At 36.0% G+C, this 22,360-nt stretch overlaps 1 protein-coding gene across 1 annotated transcript; it reads right to left on the reverse strand.

Moving 5' to 3' along the window:
* Window positions 1-11,771: 11,771 nt before the first annotated feature.
* LOC120147251 lies at window positions 11,772-12,921 on the reverse strand. The gene is made up of 2 exons (XM_039160682.1): window positions 12,751-12,921; window positions 11,772-11,918 (listed from the first exon to the last, which is right to left on the reverse strand). Exons 1-2 carry the CDS (start codon window positions 12,919-12,921, stop codon window positions 11,772-11,774), a joined length of 318 nt encoding a protein of 105 aa, XP_039016613.1.
* Between the last annotated feature and the right edge of the window lie 9,439 nt (window positions 12,922-22,360).

The raw sequence follows: 22,360 nt of genomic DNA on the forward strand, positions 1-22,360 counted from the left end.
CGGCCTCGACCACGGTGGGAGGCACTGGGATGGTGATAGGAAAGAATCTCAGTAATGTTCGTCTCAATGGAATGGAGGCGGCTGTGGACTTCATCTATTTGAGACTGCATATTAGGGTGAGGTGCTGTAGCTGGTAGTTGTGGCGCATTAAGACAAATGAAGACTTGCTTGCGGTGAGGAGTGATGACACCGGTGTGACAAAGTATGGTGCGCTCGAGGTTCCAGCAAGTAGGCCCATAGAATCCAAGCATCGCTCATCCAAACCATCTGTGGAAAAAGCATAAGTAAACCGTGTAACGTCAAAATTAGCGATGCAAGAAGCTAAATGAGTAATGTAAGAGCCAAGGATAAGTGGGAAATTGGATCGAATAAGAATCTCAAAGGCTCAAGCAAACCAAAATCCCAAGTTCACCCACAGGTCGACTGACATGTACCATAAGAAGAATAGTTCAACTTGGCTCAAGGAGAAAGACGAGTCATTCCGGCCGGAATAATTGTAGGCGAGGAAGTGATGGATGTAGCACAAAGTTGGGTCGTGGATAAGATGAGCTCGAGTAGAGCGAGCATTGAACGTATGGCCAGACAATTCGATAAGAGTCTCATAGGCCATATCGGTATCGAAATCCTGTGGAATCTCAAGTAAAATAGTCAAATACACAGGATTTGTGACATCTGTCATGAACCCTATAGCAAGATTAAACTCCGATATAGACATTGAAAAATAACTTCTGCATAGTCTAAATGTAACAACATCGGGCGAACTAACATTAAGAAGACGATTCGGTAAAAAATTAAAAGTGGCGTAAAATTCAAAAACAAGTTCATAAAATGTTCCACAGTTAATCATCGGATATAAAGTCCAACCAACAACATCAAATATGCATCAACAGACTCTCGTAAATGCAAAGTTTGTAAAGTTTGAGATGGAATATACTTACCTACACGAAAAGGACGATGTCTTACCGACTCAAAACGTACCAATTTTTCGTTCAAAAATTACAAATGCTTATGCAATGTCTCTTCGGCAGGGACATCGTATGACCGACCCCTTAGGTTGCGCTCGGGATTTTTGTGGGCATGCGGTGGACTATCAGAAGCAGGGGCATCACCTGGGCTATGGGAATGGGTTGACGAAGCATGATGCCCGGGTTGCTGGCAAGAGCTCGACATCATAGAAGAGGGATCCAAGGGTGGAAAGCCAGTAGTAAAGTCCTCTATAAAACCATAAATCGGATGGTACATTACTAATGGTTGAACCGAAGAAGGACTAGAGTTTACCTCTAGAGCATCGTCTGACGCTGTCGAATGAATCAAATACGACAGAAAGCCCGTCAGTTACAGACAAGATTATGACGTTGCTACTGTCGGCATTGAGTATAACGATGAAGATAGAGAGCGATGTGGTGACGGATGGCGAGAGGTACTCGGCCCGGGGCGTAGGGAGGGGGTCGGCACGAACGTCGAATGATACAGTGACGTTGAAGCTTGGCCACATCCTTACGTCAGGCGAACAGGGGGTGGCGGTGGAACGGAGTCGGAATTGCTGGGTAACACAATGAACGTCGACGTATTGGTGCGACGACGTCCTCTAAGGACGGTGGACGAAGGAGCGTTGGTGTTGTCCGGTTGGTTTTGCGTGTGCACCATCATGAGTAGAGAGGAGCAGATGGCATGAAAACACGTTAGCAAGAGCAAAGTAGGCCGGAGATGAAAAAAATGATGGTGTTTTTGGGAATGAAGGAATTGTTTTGAAGAAGAGGAAGAGGTGTGGGGTTTTTTATTTCTGTTGTGCATGGGGTTTTAGAATTGGAGTCCAATTGGTTTTGTTTTTTTTAATGAGGATAAATGGAGTTTAAAAGTAAAAAAGAGATATAGAAAGGGATGGTGAGGTCCACGACCAAAGTAAAAGGAAGAAGAGATAAGGGGAGATAGGCGACAGAAAGATAACAAAAGGGGGAAAACAATTTGGGATTTGCTAACGTACGTCGGGCTCCATAGTAGTGTGCTAACATGCACTGTTTGAAAACAACGGTACCGATACTCTCAAGGGAGTATCGATACTGCTACATAGAGTATCGATACCATGTAAAGGTATCGGTACCATGTTTTGATTATGTTTCCATGGTATCGATAATGCCTTAACAGTATTTGTACTACACTGCTTTGCACAACTTATACTGCTCCTAGGTCCGAATTTGGCACTGTTCGGATGATAATTTCACAAATATTTGTTGTTTAAGTTTGAAAAACATTAAATTCCTGCAAAATAATAATGAAATTTAAATGAAACATGCTTAATCAAAATAAAAATTGAAATTGAAATTATAAATGTATCGGAATTAAAAACAATGGGTTGTCTCCTATGAAGCGCTTTTGTTTAACGTCGTTAGCTCGACGACCTGATTCATACTACAAGTTCTTTTAAGTCGAGATCTTCAATTAGGCAAGCTTGGCTATTCACATAATACAATTTAATCCTGTGTCAATTTACTTTAAATCGAGTACCCGAACCATCTTCAAGTTCGACTGTGCCATGAGAAAATTTTTTAGCTACCGTATAAGGTCCGCTCCACTTCGATTGAAGTTTACCTGCAAAAAGTTTTAACTTTGAATTAAAAAGAATAACTTTTTGTCTGCTAGAAAAAGATTTAAAAACAATTTTTCTATCATGGAATTCTTTTGTTTTGTCCTTATATATCTTGGCGTTGTCGTAGGCATCTCTCTGAATTTCCTCATGCTCCTGTATATGTAACTTTCGTGTTTCGCCAACCGCTTCTAACTCCATATTGCATTGCTTTACAGCCTAATATGCCTTGTGTTCCAGTTCGACAAGTAAATGACATAGATTACTGAATACAAGGCGATATGGTGACATGCCGATAAGTCCTTTATATGCAGTTTGATAAGCCCACAAAGCGTCAATCAATTTCAAGCTCCAATCCTTGCGATTTGGATTGCCTATTTTCTCAAGAATTGTCTTTACTTCACAGTTTGAAATTTCTGCTTGTCCATTCGTTTGCGGATGATAAGCTGTGGAAATCCTGTGATTTACTCCATGCTTTTTCATAAGCGCATCAATTACCCGATTGATGAAGTGTGTGCCGAGTCGCTTATTATCGCTCTTGGTGTACCAAACTTGGAAAAAATACAATTCTTTAGAAATTGAACAGTAGTTTTGGCATCGTTGTTTTGAGTGGCTTTAGCTTCTACCACTTCGAAACATAATCAACTGCAAGAATTATATAACAATTGCTGAAAGAAGAAACAAAAGGACCCATATATTCGAGTTCCCAAACATCAAATATTTCACATATATGAATAGGATTAAGAGGTATTTCATTTCTTCGAGTCAAATTACCTGGACGTTGACAATTATCACAGGATTTACAGAATAAGTAAGCATCACGAAAAATATGAGGCCAAAAGAAACCACATTCTAAAATTTTATGAGCAGTCCACTTCGATTCGAAATGTCCACCACATGAATAGGAATGACAAAAATTTAAAATTGAGCTTACCTCGCTTTCAGGAACACATCGTCGAATTATCTTGTCTGAACAATGCTTCCAAAGATACGGATCATCCCAAATAAAGAAACGAGATTCTTTTTTAATACGGTTTACTTCGGCTCTCGTCAAATCAGATGGTAATTTACTTGAAGCTAAGTAATTAACAATATCTGTGAACCAAGGCATTGACTTCTGCGCCATCATCAAGCTTTACTTTGGGAATTCCTCACGAATGGGAGGATCAACTGTAGACATTGAAAGCCAGCTTAAGTAATCGACCACCAAGTTTTCACATCCTTTCTTATCCTTGATTTCAAAATCAAATTATTGGAGGAGTAAGATCCAACAGATTAGTCGTGGCTTCACCTATTTTTTGCTAAGTACTTCAAGGTTACATGATAAAAAAACAATAACTTTAGTGCCAAGAAGATATGATCTAAACTTATCTAATGCAAAAATGATAGCAAATAATTCTTTTTCGATTGTTGAATAATTTTGTTGTGCGAAATCTAAGGTACATGACACATAGGTGATAACGTGAGGCTCTTTGACAATCCTTTGTCCGAGCACTGCTCCAACACTTACATCCGAAGCATCACACATGACTTCGAAGGGAAAATCCCAATTTGGCGGTTGGACTATGGGTGTCGAAACTATCTTTTCCTTTAAAACGTCGAATGATTCTCTGCATTGTTAGTCGTTGTTGAAGGCTTTTTCCTTCTGTAATAACTCACATAATGGTTGCGCCACCTTAGAGAAATCCTTAATGAATCTACGGTAAAAACCTGCATGACCAAGGAAAGAACAAATTTCCCTCACCGTAGTGGGGTAAGAAAGTGAACGTATTATATCGACTTTTGCCTTGTCTACCGCAATTCCTTTAGAAGAAACAATATGACTTAGAATTAAACCTTTATCGACCATAAAATGACATTTTTCATAGTTCAAAACAAGGTTAAATTCTAGGCACCGACGCAACATATTTGTCAAGTTTAATGGACACTCATTGAATGAATTATCGTAAACAGTAAATTCATCCATGAAGACTTGAATACCTTTCTCAATATAATCAGAAAAAAATACTACTCATACACCTCTAGAATGTAGCAGGTGCATTGCAAAGTCCGAAAGACATCCGTTGGTAAGAGAAAGTGTCGAAGGGGCATATGAATGTCATCTTTTCTTGATCTTCAGGTGCTACTGAAATTTGAAAGAAACCTGAAAATCCTTCAAGACAACAATAGTGAGTTTTACCAGCTAATCGTTATATCATTTGATCTATGAATGGAAGAGGAAATGGTCTTTTCGAGTTAAATAATTCAACTTCCTGTAATCGATACAGACTCTCCATCCATTCTGAACTCGTGTTGGTACAAATTCTCCCTCAGAATATTTGATCACAATAACTCATATTTTCTTAGGAACTACATGTATCGGGCTTACCCATTTACTGTCTGAAATTGGATATATAATATCTGCATCAAGAAGTTTTTGTATCTAATTTTTTACCACTTCCATCATTGGCGGATTTAGCCGGCGTTAACCTTCACGTGTCTGTTTTACACATTCTTCGATTTTAATTTTGTGCATACAAGTGAATGGACTCAACCCTTTTATGTCACCGATAGTCCATTCTATAGCCTCCTTGTGTGTATGCAAAACTGTTATTAAAGTCTTTTTCTTCCTGCTCAAATAATCATTTTTATATGATCACTGGCAAAGTGTTATTTGCTCCGAGGAAGGCGTATTTCAAGTGATTAGGCAACGGTTTCAGTTCAACCTCAGGCGCTTGCAACACAGAGGGTAAAATTTTAGTCTTAGAAGAAATCAAATTCAATTCGGCACAATCAGAATATATGTTCTCATGATGATCTTCTAGCTCCCTGCAATATCAATGGAAAAATTAGTCCGTAAAATTCAACAGCCAAAGGATCAATTATATCAATAGAATTTATACTTTCCACTTTGTCAGGATATCTCATTTCCTTATACACGTCAAATTTAACAATCTCACCGTCAAATTCCATAGTTAAAATTCCACTTCTTACATCAATTTTCCTGTGTGCAGTACTTAGGAAATGATTCCCAAGCAAGATATTAGAGGATGTGCTTGTGCGATCATTCTCCATGTCGATTATATAAAAATCAACATGAAATATTAAGTCGTTTACCTCCACCAATACATTCTCTAAGAGTCCTTTCAGATAAATCATTGATTTGTCGGCAAGCTGTATTGAGATCTTTGTATCCTTCAAAGGCTCGTTAGAAATCATTTTGTAAACAGATAAAGGCATTACATTAATAGAGGCGCCAAGATCACACATGGCTCGTTTTATCCCAACTTTACCAATTTTACAGGGTATTGTGAACATACCTTGGTCTTTTAGTTTTGGTGATAACTTCCGTTGGAAGACGGTTGAGACGTGTTCTCCCAAATTCACTTTCTCGACCCTGGTAAGCTTTCTTTTATCGTACAAAGATTCTTCAAAAACCGGTCATATCTTGGAACTTTTTGGATTACCTCAAGGAGAGGTATGTTAACTTCTACCTTCTGAAGTACGTCTAATATTTCCTTTTCCTCAATTTGTTTATCCCTTTTAACTAACCTTGATAGAAAAAGGTGGTGGCACGTCATAGGGAGATGGCGTTGGATCCATTTGTTCTTCGTCACTCTTTTTATGGGGTCATGAATCATCAGTCTTCTTCTCTTTTTGGATTGCTTTATCTGATGGAACAGGTGACGCTACTACTATACCACTCCGAAGAGTGATGGCACTGATATTCTCCCTTGGGTTTACGTCGGTTTGAGATGGAAGTTTACCTTGTGACTCCAAACGGCCTACGGTTTGAGCCAGTTGGCTCATTTGCTTGTCTATTTCTTATAAGTGAGCTTCAGTAAGAATCTAAAATTTTTCCTTGGAAAGTGCCAACCTCTCAAAAATTGACTCTAATGATGTCTTCTGCGGCTGTTGTGCTGGTATAGATGGTCTCGCTTGATAACCTTGACTCGGCCTTGAGTTTTGAGCATAACTGAAATTCAGATGATCCCTTCATCCTGGGTTATAAATATTGCCGTAGGGATTATAAGCTCTTTGGGGAGGTCCTAGAAAGTTTTCAACTGCATTGACTTGAGCTGTTGTGTCACCTTGAATCAGTGGACAACCATCTGTTAGATGATCATGTAATGCACATATTCCACACTATCTATTTGATCCTATCTTTCCTGCAACATAAGAGTTGACGACGTTAGTTATGAACCCTTCGAGGAGGTTCATTATTTATGTGGAACTGTTGAGAATTTACGGCCATTGTGGAAATTAAATCCTTAGACTCAGTAGGGGTCATGTTCACCAAGTCTCCACCACTGGCGGCATCGATCATCTTCATCTCCAGGGGAGTTAAATCCTTCATAAAAGTATTGAAGGAGTGTTTGTTCTGTTAACCCATGTTGTGGGTAACTAGCACATAACTTTTTAAACTGCTCCCAGTAGTCGTAAAGTGACTCTCCATCTAGTTTCCTGACTCCAAGTATTCTCCTTCGTATTTCACTTACCTTCGCCGCAAGGAAAAACCTGTCAAGAAATAGACGAGTCATTTGAGCCCGTGTAGTAATAGAATTAGAGGTAAATAAAATAACCACTCCTTAGCCGAATCGACTAAGGAAAAAGGAAAAGCTCTAAGTTTTATTTGATCCTTAGTTACTCTCTGTGGTCTCATGTTGGAGCAGACCATGTCAAATTTCGTGAGATGTTTATGTGGATTCTCGTTTGGCAATCCGCGAAATGTAGGGAGGAGATGAATAAGGCCGGTTATTAACTGGTATGGAGTTTTGCCTTGGGGAAAATTAATTCACAAAGGCTCTTGTTCAGTGGGTGTTGCGGCTAACTCTATGATGGTAGGATCGACCATCTAAATTGGTTCTATATTAACGAATTCACCTGAATTTGATTCTGATTCTAGATTTGATTGATGTCTCATTCTTTCCCGAAGCATCTGTGCGTGAAGTCTCCTAGCTCTGGCTTCGATTTCTGGGTCGTACTCCACTAATGCGCCCGTATTTGTCCTGGTCATAAATTAAAAGCAAACAAAAATTAGTAACTTTGGTGAAGTCCTCGGCAACGGCGCCAATTTGACAACTTTCAATTCGATGTCAAAATAAATTTATTTTTCTCAATTAATAAATAAGGAAATACGTAGTAAAGAGAAATAAGGGTCGATTCCACAAGGACTTAAAAAATTATAACTTTCTGTCTGAATTGTTTAGACCAGGCGTGAAATAGTAAAGTGAGGGGGATTTTGGTAAAAAGATATTTAAATGATAATAAAAGTGATTTAAATTGAAATAAAGAAAAGATTTTAAAGTTGAAAATGGATATGGTAAAAATAGCCTCAAGCCTCGTTTTTACTCAATTTCCTTCAGATCATCAAATTAGATTTTCCCTTTGGGATTCACGTCGATTACTTTGTCTACAAGAGCAATCCCCATGACTCTATTTTGTATAATGAATACCCGAGGCAATCTTTGATTCCGGCTTTGGAAATTGATCTAATCAACATCAATTGTCGTAAATCAATTACCGTTTAAGTTCGTGGTGACCGACTCGGATTGTTGCCTCAATAACCATCAATTCGGATCTCAATTCCCTCTTGGCGAAACTATCTCGCCAACTGTGTTCCCAGAAAGTCAAATGTGCTTTCTATAAGCCGAATCTTCCTCCTACACATTTAATCGCAACAACCTCTTGACCAAAGTCCATCTTTGATTTTGAAAACTGTTTTGATTTTGAAAAATAAGCGCAGAGATTGAGAGAGATATTCCGAAGTTGTTAAGGGACTATTTCAATTCTCTCGTTGGAATTGATTCATCGCTTCAGCTCTCGACTTATGAAAAATTTATCTAAGCATGACAAAAGTCATACTTAGCATATTTAAAAACAAAGCTTTAAAAATAAATTAAAAATAGAAAACTTGAAAAATAAAATGAGAGAACTTTTATAAAACTAGAAAGAAAAGAGAATTGTAATCTGAGTTGTGTGTTTAGGCTTACCCCAAGAGGTTATTTATAGCCTCTAAAAACCTAGAGATAAATAAAGAAATTAAAATAAAATAATCCCAAAGATAATTGTTTATCCTAAAGATAATTTTTTTCCTAAATTCAAACTTTAAACAAGTCTCCTAATGCAACTCTGCTCGTCCATCTTCCAGAAGGCGCGCTGAGTAGATCTTCTAGAAACTGCCGCTGACTGGACCTTCTAGAAACTGTCACATCAGACCGTGTCTTGCCTAGAGTCGTGCCCATGTCTCCAACCGTGACCAAATAATAAAAAATGCAGAATACACCCATTTTACCACTAGTTCTGGAAAGTAAGGACCTGCACGAAAATAAGCATAACACAACCAAATCAGCAACAATAAATCCACAAGATCAAAGAAATAACGAGCAAATATTAATGATTCTAAACACTCATTAGGAATCAACAGAAAAAATAAAAAAAGCTAAACCAAACAAAGAGAGAAAAAAAAAATAAAGAAACACCTACCTTGGTTCAAAGTAATTCGGGAGTCCAAAAGCCACTGATTTTTCAAAATTTGTGAAAGGTAAAAGCTTAGATCTATGGATTTAGGGTGAGTTTTCTGTTAAGGGGAGTTGGATTTTGGTTTAAGAGTGAGGAGATGAATCTTGTGAGGTCTTTTGCTTCATTCAACCGCCTTGAGAGCTGCCGTCTACCTCCGTGAGTGCCTCCGGTGATGGACGGCTCCCCCTTTTTCGGCGATGGGGAGTTGAGAGAGTTTGGGGAACTATTTATCCCTTTTTTGAAGCAAAGAAGCAAATGAATAGGATAAAGGGAAAAGCCCTAAATTCAGGCTTATGTACATGGATCAAAACAGTGCCGTTTTGCACCACCATTCCCTTGTTTTTTGGATTTTCAGGGGAAAATTGTGATTATAGTCCCCTGAGTTTTGTAATATGGTATGTTGGTTTGAAATGAAATGGGATATTTATGTATTCAAACCTTTCATGTTTCCATTTTTATGTTTTAGTCATCATGCATATGCTTTAATGTTTTGGTTAAATACTTCGATGAATCCCGTAATTTGTTTTTATTTCATGTTATTCCTTTGTGTTTAATGTTCGTTTGATTTTAGTTTATTTAGGTTATCAGTCCCTATGTACTTTAGTATTTGTAAATTAATCATTGTTCTAGCTTAAAAATTTGTGGATATTTACCTGTTAACCCCATGTTCTTGTTTTACTTTGTTGCTTTGATCTCTGTTTATTTATTTACTGTAGATTAGTACTTTAGAAATACTGTTTGTATGTTCGTGGAAAATATCGCTATACATGGTATGTCATATTAAAATTTTTTATGTTTGAATGTTTATATCTGTTCATCTATTTTACATATTTTGTTTATGTACGTATTTATATTTTCGTTAGATGTTTTATTAAGTAATAACATTTTAAATGCCACTCATTCGAATAATTTCAAGAACAACGATTTGTAGAATGGGCATGAAAAATATTGCTTGATCGAAGTAGTGCGATCTGATACGGCATTCAAACAAAATGTGATCTTGAAATAAATTGATTTTATTTTGCTAATTAATTCATTTTTATTCTTAAGTTGGACAATGCAATGTATGTTTCTCTAAATAGCAATTTATTTTGTTGTATGCAAAATGTTAATTTGCAGTTTATATTCGATGTGCGATAGAATATCTTTTTACGAATGAGAAATAGTTGAGATAACTTTCCTGACGGATGATAGCAAATTTCAAGATTTCTTATCAAGTTAAAGGATTTTCTTTAAATTAATAATTCGGAATAAATTAATCAATGTTCAATGCTTGTATCATAATTTAACATTATATTCGATTCATAATTTCCAATACTACGACAATGTGTAAGCGATTGAGTATCAATTTTGGGCGCTGTGAGGGTGTTAATCCTTCCCCACGCGTAATCGATTCTTGGACCCGTTAAATCGAATTTTTGGTAAACACATACCAACTTTTGTCTTAAAGACGATTTTTTCTTAAAATTGTTTTAAAAGACATATTTAAGTATTCGACCTACTTAACTCAAATGATGATGGCGACTCCCTTTCAATCTAATTCAAATCAATTCAAAATCAACAATTTTTTAAAATAAAGTCATAATTATTTTTTAAAACATTAATTGTTTTTTTAAAACAATATTTAATGGTTTTTCAAAAAATAATGGTTATGACAGGAAGAATAGTCATTCTGAACCAGTTTGGTAGTTAAAGCCGTTGAATGAGGTCGAAGAATCAAGAGACCTGAAAGTTGAAGATATCAGTCGAGGCCCCTCTCGGTGCATAGTATACACTGGGGACCTTTTGGAAGGGTCTTCAAGCGAGATGTGTTGCGGCGAATGAAATGTGGACACGTGTAAATACCAAAAAAATTCTGTAACAATTCAGCCTAGCCAGTGAGGGTGGGCGGTGACGACATTTCCTTTTGGTGTGCCTTGTTTTTATAGAAAATAAATATCAAATGGGGACTGCTCCGGCGACAACGTGGTTACGAGAAGAATAAACACCCGCTCTTTTCGTGCAACTTTTTGTTAAATTAAACTGCATTTTGTTTTATCAAGGAAAATGAAAATTCCATCGGTACATGTTTGGTGTAAATTACTTTTAAATTTAGATACCTTTTTTTTTTCTTTTTCAATTTGCTAACAGCTAGACTAAACCATTAAAGAGTCCATAAATAGAACATTGTCCTTCGGCCAACCCTAGTCTGCTTGTGGGTTTAAATGTCCAATCTGTACATCCTTATAATGGTGAGGTCGGACGTGGCTTCTTGCTTGCTCTTTAATTACTTGCGTCCACCCTCATCACAATTTAGCCTTCTGCAATGCTGTGGTTTAAAGCTAAAGCTCCTGCACTTCACAATTTGACCCTCTAATAAAATTTACCATCAGCAAAAGTAGGGGCAAGAAAAAGAAGATATCAAACCTATCATTAACTTCAACATTTCGCTCGAATAATTTCATACTAAAGTTACTCTGAATACTTCAACTAATATCTAAGGGTTAACCTTGACCATACCATCTCATAAAAGAAATTAATTTGTAAGAAATTGGGCACAAGTGCCCATATATTTTGCCTACATTCCAAGTTTGTATTGTCCGATATCACCAAGGCACATCATCACATTTATAAAGTGCTAGTATCAGGTAAACAGTTGAACAAGTTAGAACTGACAAAAGTTTCCATCATCCACCACAGTGCTAAATCAATGCTTTCTCTTTCTTTTGTTGCTTCCCTTGATCTTATTGTCCGGAACTGTCGGTGAAGATTGCAACTTTACACCTACAGCTGAACTCCACAGAGACCTTTCTACATCTGAAGGTGTGAAGGAGTCACCTTTTGAACTTAATTCCTGTAATAAAAACATAGACCGTCCTTTAGAAATGTATTCCATCATCCCATGGATCACGCACGTAAGGAAAATTGCCTACAGACAATTAACTGATCTGCCGCCATGACAGTATGCGATAGATCATGACCCATGAACAGATAGAGCCAACAAATAAGCTTAGAATGGGGACCGACTATGATATGATTTCGATTATGTGTTCTGAGTCATACGAGTGCGCCCAATCGTGATTCTGGTAATAACTCCACATTACATTGAATGTAATCTGATATTCGCAAATAACATAGTAAAATAGAAATGGATAAGTAAAATATGGAAGTGGAAAGATGAAAGATATGTTGAAATGGATTAGCAGCGTAGGAAGAGTGATGTTTGTGGTTAAGGAAAATAAAGGTTGAAAAGGTTGGTGAAGATAGTAGCGAGTTAGTGTGTAGTATGAAAATTTCAAGGAAATGGATTTTGACCCTCTAACTATATGAGTTAGGAACCAACTAACTGATTCTATAAGATTGTAAAAAGGCTGTCAAACATGCAAACATCACGAATTCAGCTTCTTTCATTAATCAATTTTTAGTAAATACAGCATAGCCAAATCTTCAGTGTCTTCTATACAGATTGAATTAAGTACTTCAATCAGACATCCAGAGGAGAAAAGTTTCCAACAAATACTGTCAACGACAAAATAATAGAGTTGCCTTATTCGTTGAGATATATGATGCTGTTACCACATCAAAAAATAATAATTTGCTAAGAATATAAACAAGATTAGTGACGGATCAAATATCACCTATTAATAACAGTAAACATTCAAAAGAAACAAAATATTTTCACCAACCTTAGCGGGGCCGACTCCTTTCAAAACCGTGAGCTCTGAAATGGCTTTGTAGGTGTCGGGAAGGAACCGGAAAGCCTTTTGGGAAGCGGACTTTACCGAGGAGTCTTCCAAAGAGGAAACGAAATCTAACAAACGGGGCCTCCATTTGCCGCGCGTGAGCTTCCATTGCATGAGGCGGGAGAATTCGGAGGTGGAAATGAAAGGGTTAGGGTTTCATTGGTGGAGAAGAGATGGAAGTTCGTCGCTGTAAAATTCGTCGAGAGAAACCAAGTTTGGCTTGTTTAGAGATTCGATTCGATATTTGTACGTGGAGAGAGCTTCTTTCCAGACACTCATATCTGTGCACTCTAAATGAAGTTCCATTTCAACCTTTTGCTTCTTCTCTATCTTTTGATTTGGCTGGGAAATGTTTTCTGGATTTATATTCCATTTCCCTCTCTTGGTTTAATTTTTTTAAATGGCTTAATACTTTTTTAGTCCTTTAATTACCATACTTTCACTACTTTGATTCTTAAAGCTTTTTTTTTCTATCTTCAAAAGTTATATAAAAGCTAAAAAATTCGACTCTCCGCGTTCTTCAGGACTACTCGGACATCCGGTTCTTTGGCACAACATTGCAACCACTAAGCATCTCTTTAGTTTTGATAACCTACAACTTGAAGACTGAAATGTCAAATCTCATTGTATCATCCCATGTATCAATATTCCCTGGAGTATATTCTTTTGTTCTCTAATTTGCTAAGCTTGGAAACACAAAAACTCAACAATATTCACAAGTTTCTGAATCCACGATGATGATCTGCGTATAATCAGTCAGAACTGGGCCTTTTATTTCATTGAAGGATCTTCTAATCGTCTAAGGCCTTTAACGGCTCTTTCTCCAGTTTCTATTCAATGGATTCCATCTTCTCAAGATTGGTATACTTTGACACTGATGCTTTGGTCTCAACTAACCCTCCTCGTGGTTGTACTGGTGGTGTTTTACGGAATAATGCTGATAAATGGATCGTTGGCTTTACCAGATTGCTAGACCCTTCTACCCCTCTTTTTGCCGAGCTTGGTGGCATCTCTGAAAGTCTCATGATCGCTTGGAATCAAGGTTTTGATCGCATTCAGTGTCAAACTGATTACTCTGTAGCCTTCAAAATGACAACTTCTCCCTCTGCATGTTCAAGTCTGATCGCACTGGGCGTGTCATTTCTAAATTTGTTGTTTGAAACTGGACAGTTGAATTCTGCTCAATCTACTATGAAGCCAATTTTATTGCTGACTCCTTAGCGAAAGTTCCTTACCCCTCCTTCTCATTCTCCTTCTCCTTCAATCATTGATTGTTTATCTCGAACTTTCATTATTAGGTTACTTCATCGTTTAAAGTTAATCGTTAGTAAGTTAGGGTGGTTAGCTTCTGTTAATCTTGGCAATTAGATTTTAATATTTGTATATAAGTAGCAACCTTATATTTTTTTGAAAAATGAAAAATTGAGTCATTCTTCATTTCTTCCTTGAATTTTATAAGATATCAGAGCCAAGTTTTCTTATAATTTTTCTTCACACTTTCGTGTTTCATCATGGTTACACTATTGAATGACAACTTCGATAATGGGAGTAATCCCTATTATTTGCACCAAACCGATAATCCTAGTGTTGTTTTGGCAACACAATTGCTCTCTACTGACAATTTTCATAGTTGTAAAAGATCGATGATGCTTGCTCTCTCTACCAATAACAAGCTCGACTTTATTGATGGTTCGATTGCTGCCCCTAATTCGTCCATGGTAGACCAGTTTCATGCTTGGACAAGGGTCAACAACTTGGTGATCTCTTGGATCCTGAATTCAGTTTCTAAAGACATCGCTGCGAGCTTGCTTTATCACACCTCCACAGCAGAAAGGTGGAAAGATTTGGTCGATCGTTTTTAACAATCGAATAGACCTCAATTGTTTCAGTTAAAGAAACGTCTGTGTGAGCTTGTGCAAGATCAATTATCAGTAAGTACCTACTATACGCAGCTAAAGATAATTTGGGATGAATTATTTTCTCTTAAACAATTGTACAGTTTCCTTTATTGTACTTGTGAGGGTGTACAACGTATGATTAATAAACAACAGTAGGAGCAATTCTTTAAGTTTTTAATGGGATTGAATGAGTCTTTTGCTCATGTACGGGGACAAATTCTTTTAATAGATCCCTTACCTTCGATTTCTAAAGTCTTTTCCTTGATTCTTCAAGAAGAAAATCAAAGAAGTGTTCAGCTTGTCCTTCCTATTTTAGAACCTATTTTTACTGTCAAGACCCAATCTGTACTCGTATAAATAGACCATGCAGTCACTGTAACATTCTTGGTCAAACAAGGGATAAATGTTATAGATTGCATGGTTTTCTACTAGGATATGGCTTCAAGAATGGATCTTTTGTTGTTCGTGGTAAGGGATCTCAGGTGGCTCATACTATTTCTATCATTTCTCATCAAGAATCTTCGAGTTCTATGGTTGGTGACGCGTTCACTCCTCAGCAACGTCATCAGTTAATTGCAATGCTTACTTCACAACTCCAATCTGGTTCTTCTTTGGATGCTCCCTCCACATCCATTAATACTCCAATGCAAGGTAATCATCTGTCGCATATGGAAGATTTATATGTTGCAAAAACTGATTGTTGGATTTTGGATTCTGGAGCTTCACAACATGTGTGATATTCAAGATCTCTCTTTCAATCATTGGTTCCTATCGTGGGTTACTCAGTTACTTTACCAGACAAGTCCACTATATTAGTAAAGTTTACATGAACAATCAAATTTTCTATCGATTTTATTTTGCATGGTGTATTATTTGTACCTAATTTTCAGTTCAAGCTTATGTCAGTATGTTCTTTATTAATCGATTCTGACTTTAGTGTGTTCTTTTACAAAATGAATTGTTTGATACAGGACATTCATCGAGTGATTGGGAAGGGTGAGCTGTTTCAAGGCCTCTATTTGCTTCAAATGATTTTTTTGGATCTAATTTCTTTTGTAATAATGTTTCTAGTGGTTTGTTTACTGTTTGGCATAACAAGTTAGGTCATCCTATCTCTTATGTTATGCATCTTTTTAAGGACATTTTGTCTCTTAAAGTTGTTAATAAGAAATATTATTGTCAAGTTTGCCCGTTGGCTAAGCAACAACGATCGTCCTTTCCTATTTCTTGTTCACACACTAAACAACGTTTTGAATTCATACATTGTAACATATAGGGACCTTACAAGCATAATACTTATTCGAATCAGACTTCATTAGTTGATGATTTTTTGAGATCTACTTGGGTGTATTTACTACAGCACAAATCTGATGTTCATTCAATCATACATGCGTTTATTGCCATGGTGAAAAGATAATTTGGCTTTGATATCAAGAGGTTCAGGTCTGATAATGCTCCCGAGTTGAAGTTCACTGAGTTGTTCGCTAGTTTAGGAATAATTCATCAGTTTTCTTGTGTGGAAATACCTCAACAAAATTCTTTGGTTGAGCGAAAACACCAGTACTTATTATCTGTAGCTCGAGCCTTGTATTTTCAGTCCAAGGTGCCACTCAGATTTTGGGGTGATTGCTTGCCCACTGCAATGTTTTTGATTAATCGACTTCTATAACATGTCCTAAGCAATAAGTCCCTTATGAATTATTGTATGGTCATTTACCAGATTATGATCGTTTGAAGGTTTTTTGGAAGTCTGGGTTTTGTTTCCACGTTGAAATCACAAGAAGATAAATTTTTTGCTCGTGTTCTACCAGTTGTTTTTCTTGGATATCCTCTTGGTGTCAAGGGATTTCGAGTGTTTGTGCTACATACTCAAAAGCTTGTGGTTTCTCAAAACGTGGTATTTTATGAGGATACTTTCCCCTTTCACAATATTCAACTATCTGATCATTCTGTTGATGTCTTCCAGGATTTTTGTTTACCAAATGTTGTGTTTGAATTGGTGGATCATTCGTCTGTTTTGGAACCTTAGCATGGGAAGAATGTTTCGTTGCCAGTTCAACACAATCGTCACGAGATTGCTATGGAATACCATGTTAATGATGAGATGTGTAATACTAAGCATATCATTTTTGGCATGGTTCAACAGTCTGTTGGAAACATTATCCAGCAGCACGGTCTTCTCGTGTTGCTCAGCGACAATCGTATATTTAATGTTATTATTGCAACAGTGCCCGTGTTTCTTATCCTATTGAAGATTTCTTGTCTTCCTAGAGACTTTCATATGAAAATTATGGGTTTGTTTCCAATGTTTCTTCTGAGTTTGAACTGTCATTTTATCATCAAGTTGTTCATTCATCAGCTTGGAGGAATGCCATGGATGATGAGCTTCGAGCCATGAAATCTCTTGATACTCAGTCCATTGTTTCTTTACCTGAAGGAAAGAGTGATATATATTGTAAATGGGTGTATCGGATCAAACATAAAGTTGATGGTTCGGTTGATCGATACAGAGCCCGGTTGGTGGCGAATAGATTTACACAAGTTGAGGGGATTGATTACATCGACATGTTTTTACTTATTGCAAAAATGACTTCGTTTAGGATTTTGCTTGTTCTTGCAGCAGTCCAAGGATGGCATTTACTGCAACTGGATATAAACAACGCATTTTTAAACGTAGTGTTGGATAAAAAACTAAAAAAGTGTACATGAAATTACCCCTTGGTTACCGGTCTGATCTCAAAGGTACAGACATGGTCTATAAGCTTAGTAAGTTGATCTATGGGCTTAAACAAGGATCCATGCAATGGTTCTATGTTTTCTCAAGTCCATAATGACTTCATTTTTTTTCCACCTTCTTTTCACGCTTCTCTTTTTTTCTTTAAACAACAAATGTTCATATGACTGTTTTAATGTTCATGTTAATGATTTATGATTAATTTTAAAATATTTTTTTAGATATTTAAAAATAAATTCGGCTGTAATGTCATCCAATAGGATCAAATAACAATGTTAATAATTAAATAAAAACAATAAATGTTTGTTTCACACGTCATGTAACATGCATCAATTACGTCTTCTAAATGAAAAGAGTTTAGAGAGTAATAATAGTGGTTAAAGTGAAGAAAATAACTTGAGTGACCGAAAATGCCTTATAATATACGATTTTAACCAACTTTTTTTGGATTTGCAAAAATAACCAATGAATTCGCAACTCGATTTCGAATTCACAACACGAACTCCAATTTCGCAACACAGTTTCCAAATTCGCAATACGAATTTGGAATTCTCAACACAGAATTTGGAATTCGCAACATAGAAGTCAAATTCGCAACTTGAATTTGACAATTTCGCAACACGAATTTCTTTTTCGCAACTCGATTTTTAAATTCGCAACACAAGTTTCCTTTTCGCAACAAGATTTTCTAATTCGCAAAGCGCGTTTCAAATTCGAAACACGAATTTTATTTTCGCAACACGATTTTCGTCGAATTCGCAAGGCGAATGTAAATTTCAAAAATCAGCTTTTAATTTCGCAACACAAATGTAAATAGTATATCCCGTAAATCGTAACTCATAACCTAAACCCCTAAATCGCAACTCAGTCCCATCTCCATCTCTCACTCTCTCCGACGACATCCGTCCCCATCTCCGGCGACATCCGTCCCCATCTCCGGCGACATCCGTCCCCATCTCCGGCGACATCCGTCCCCATCTCCGGAGACATCCGTCCCCATATCCGGCGACCCCCTCCATCTCCATCTCTCATAGCCACCCTCTCACAACCATTCATGGCCACAAATGAAAAATCAACCATCGAGGGTTAGTTTTTTTAATTATTTTTATTTTGAAAATTTTTTATTATTATTAGATAATTAATCATTTTCATATTTAAATTGATGTTAAATTTACTCATAATTTCAATATATAGATTAACCATTTCACTTAGATTGCTTAGTAAATTCATTCGGTTGTTGCCAATACTACTAAAAAGTTTAGTCTTTAACCTTGTGAAGTTAGTAATTGTCTTTGTTTTTTGGTTGAAGTAATGCACTTCATTCAAGCTTCAATTTGCAGAAAACTTAAATTCACAACACGAAAATTGCAACACGAAAATCGCAACACGAAAATCGCAACTCAAAAATGAAATTCGCAACACGAGAATCGCAACTCGAAAACGAAATTCGCAACGCAAAAATGAAATTCGCAACTCGAAAATGAAATTCGACTTGCAAATTTCATTTTCGAGTTACGGTTTTCGTGTTGCGAATTTAAGTTTCAAGAATAAACTACTACTCCTCTCTAATGTTGTCCTTGAACCTGCACTAAACCTATATGTTGTCCTTTTAAATGTTTATACTTATGCTAGCAAATTAGAAAGCTTAAGGATCATTCCGACAACAATAATCTATCTCCACAAATTCTCCCTCTCATCCCCAAAATGTTACACCCATTTAGCACGAAACATTTTATTCTTAAAAATCAAATTGTAGACACCTAATCCCCTAAACTTGAGCAGTGAAAAAACCTCTGACCATTTTATCCAATGTATCTTCTTTTATCTTTAGAACTACCCCAAAGGAAATTTGATATCAAGGAGTTCAGTTGATGGAGGACGACCCCTGGAATATGGAAAATATAGAGAAAATATATCAGAAGGCTATAGAGGACAACTTTCACTAGCGTTAGATGCCCAACAAAAGACAATTTTTGCTTTCCAACTCGTAAGCCTTCTATGGAATTTATCTATAATTAGTTCCCAAAGAGCACCTAAATTTCTCTTAGCTCCCAAAGGTAAACCTAGATAGTCAGAAGGTAGAGCTCCCACTGTACACCAAACCAAGACTACCCATCTACAAAGGTCAGACTCTGGCACATGAATCCCATAAATTCTGCTATTTTTTAGATTGGCTTTAAGACTAGACGCTAGTTCGAAAACACGGAACACTCTGCTAGAAGGAGTATTTTTATGAGGATCGGTCGTATAAAAAATACCCTTTTTAAATATTTATTTTTATTTTTAATTAATTTTAAAGACAATGATTATAATTTATATACTATTCGAAGCTATAAATTTCAAATATAAATATGACATATAGTTAATTAGGTACCAAATTTGGACGCTGTAGGGGTGCTCACCCTTCCCCACATATAACCAACTCCCTAGCCCACTTCGAGATGATTTTCTGGTTTAATACAGACTAGTTTCATCTTTTAAATTAATTATTCTTAAAAAATATTTTAAATGATATTTTTAGGTATTCGACCTACCTAACCTAAAGGTTGATGACAACTCCAAATATTTTGTTTTCCCAAACACTAGTTTTCAAAATTAAGTTGGGTCAATCCCGACCTAAGAAAGCCCGAGAGCTTAAGGATTGTTTCGATAGCTTGGCAACTTCAATGGTGACTGGTTAAAGAGTCAAGTTATAATCAATTATACGCTATTTTTATTTTTGAAGATGTTGAATTTGAATGGTATTTAAATTGTGTTCCTTTTATTTCATTTTATTTTATTTTGAATTTCAACTTGTCATATCATTTTATTTATTTATTATCAATAAATAGTTGTACTAATGTGTAATTTCTTATGGTTTAATATTTATGACATTTTATAATACACCAAACATCGGGTGAGTGACTATAGTGAAAGGATTTAAATTTTGGTGGGTTAATTTGAATAAATTGAAAAGTACAATGATTGATTTAGGAAATTGTGTTTAAGACTTATTATTAAGAATGATTGAATGGAGGGACATTATGGTCTTTTAGAAGGAAATGAATTTAATATTTATTCTTTTAGGGATATTTATTAAAAGTTAAAGAGGAGAAAAAGGACAAGTTGAAAACTTTGGTTCTCTACTCTTCTTCTTCTTCTTATCCCCGTACCTCCATAGTAAAGGTAAGATTTCTTCAAGTTGGTTTTTCCTTTCGTTTTCGGGTTGGTTTTGAAGCCTTAAGTGATATAGAAACTTAAGGAAAGCTTAAGAGTGGATAAAACTAAGAGATTAGTGATTTAATAAAATGAGTTTTTAAGTGATTTGATGAAATATGGTCAGTTATTGGAGTTTAAAAGCATTTTTAACTTGACAAAGATGTAAATAAGAGATTTGGAGCCTTAGAAAGTGATTGAAAACATGTTTGAAAATTTGGTGTGATTTTTAGTTTTGAGTGTTCTTTGGAGATTTTAGATGTTATAAGGAGATTTATGGATGTAAGTTAGTTTGGATAAGTGATAATGAGTTTGAGGGTATGGTTGGAGATAAGAGTAAGAGATTTAGGTAAAATTTGGGTAACATTTGAAGTAAAAGAGGTAAAATATGGGATAAATGTATCAGTGCTGGAAGAACAATACCGATACTATAAGGTGAAAATGGAAAGATAATATAGGATTCGAATAAACAATATCGATATCGATTTAAAAAAGAATCGATACTGAGGTGTAGGTATCGATACCAAGAGGAAGGTATCGATACCGTAATAAAAATTGAAATTCCAGAATGCTAGAATGGTATCGATTCCGAAGTGGGTATCGATACCATAGAAGAGAAGTATCGATACTGTAGGATGAGTACCGATACTATTCAATGTGAAATTTTAAGTTAGGATGAATTTTATTTGAATTAAAAAATAATGGTACTTTTGAGTATTATTATTTTGTATAAATGTTAGAAAGTATACTAACATTTATATTGTATGTGTGATTATGGATATTTGTGTAGATCGTAATCAAACTCCCGAGTCAAGCAAACAGAAAGGCAAGGATAAAATAGCAGAATAGTCAGAAATCATTAAGGCATAATAGTGAGACATACCAGGTGAGTGCATTTATTATGTACTTTTATGTTCTGGAATGACTTGCGATGAGTCAACCTCGAATGTTTTTATAAAAACATGTTTTATCGTATTTTGGAACATTTTCATAAAGTTTATATGAAAATGATTTTACGAATAATTTTATAGTATGAATTACCCTAACATATATGTATGAACTTCTATATTGTTTTAACAGCTATCGATATTTCTGAATAAATGTTTAATCTGCGAAATTGATTTAAAGGCCGATTGTATGTGCATTGAGAGTCATAGGTGCATATCGACATATTTCATGCATGATAGTTATCGATCGATTTTGTTTAATGCATATGTTGCATTTTTGTATCAGTACTATGTGTACTATCGACACTATGTGTGCAACCATGGAATTCATAATGAGTTTGTGAATACCATATCGGCACTATGTGTGCAACCATGGAATTCATAATGAGTTTATGAATTACCATATTGGCACTATGTGTTCAACCATGGAATTCATAATGAGTTTGTGAATTACATATCGACACTTAGGTGCAACTCATGTACCATGCATTCTCATTCAACATACATTGGGAAAATAAAAGAATAATTTAGAAAAATACTGATTGATAAGTATGTTAGGTATACTAAATATTGTTTCGCAGGTTATGTGAAAGAAACTTGATTTACCAAGCCAGTTTTATATATTATTATGATTTATACGATTTAATTTGTATTTTGATATTTTATGATATTCTTATGTTTTGGTTAGACCTCATTTATATTATTATGTCTCACTAAGTGAATACTTAGCGTGTGTTGGTTTCACGCTTAGGTATTAGTACGAGTGGAGTAAGGAGTGT

The sequence above is a fragment of the Hibiscus syriacus genome, unplaced genomic scaffold, assembly GCF_006381635.1.
Source record: "Hibiscus syriacus cultivar Baekdansim isolate YM2019G1 unplaced genomic scaffold, ASM638163v2 tig00002511_pilon, whole genome shotgun sequence".
Lineage (NCBI taxonomy): Eukaryota > Viridiplantae > Streptophyta > Magnoliopsida > Malvales > Malvaceae > Hibiscus > Hibiscus syriacus.

What these genes read in the sequence shown, in the direction of transcription:
- LOC120147251 (XM_039160682.1), bottom strand. Translation starts at nt 12,921, where the DNA reads ATGCAATGGAAGCTCACGCGCGGCAAATGGAGGCCCCGTTTGTTAGAT. An exon ending in AAGGAGTCGGCCCCGCTAAG is followed by an intron (nt 11,919 to 12,750) that starts GTTGGTGAAAAT and finishes TTTTTATTACAG; the next exon opens with GAATTAAGTTCAAAAGGTGA.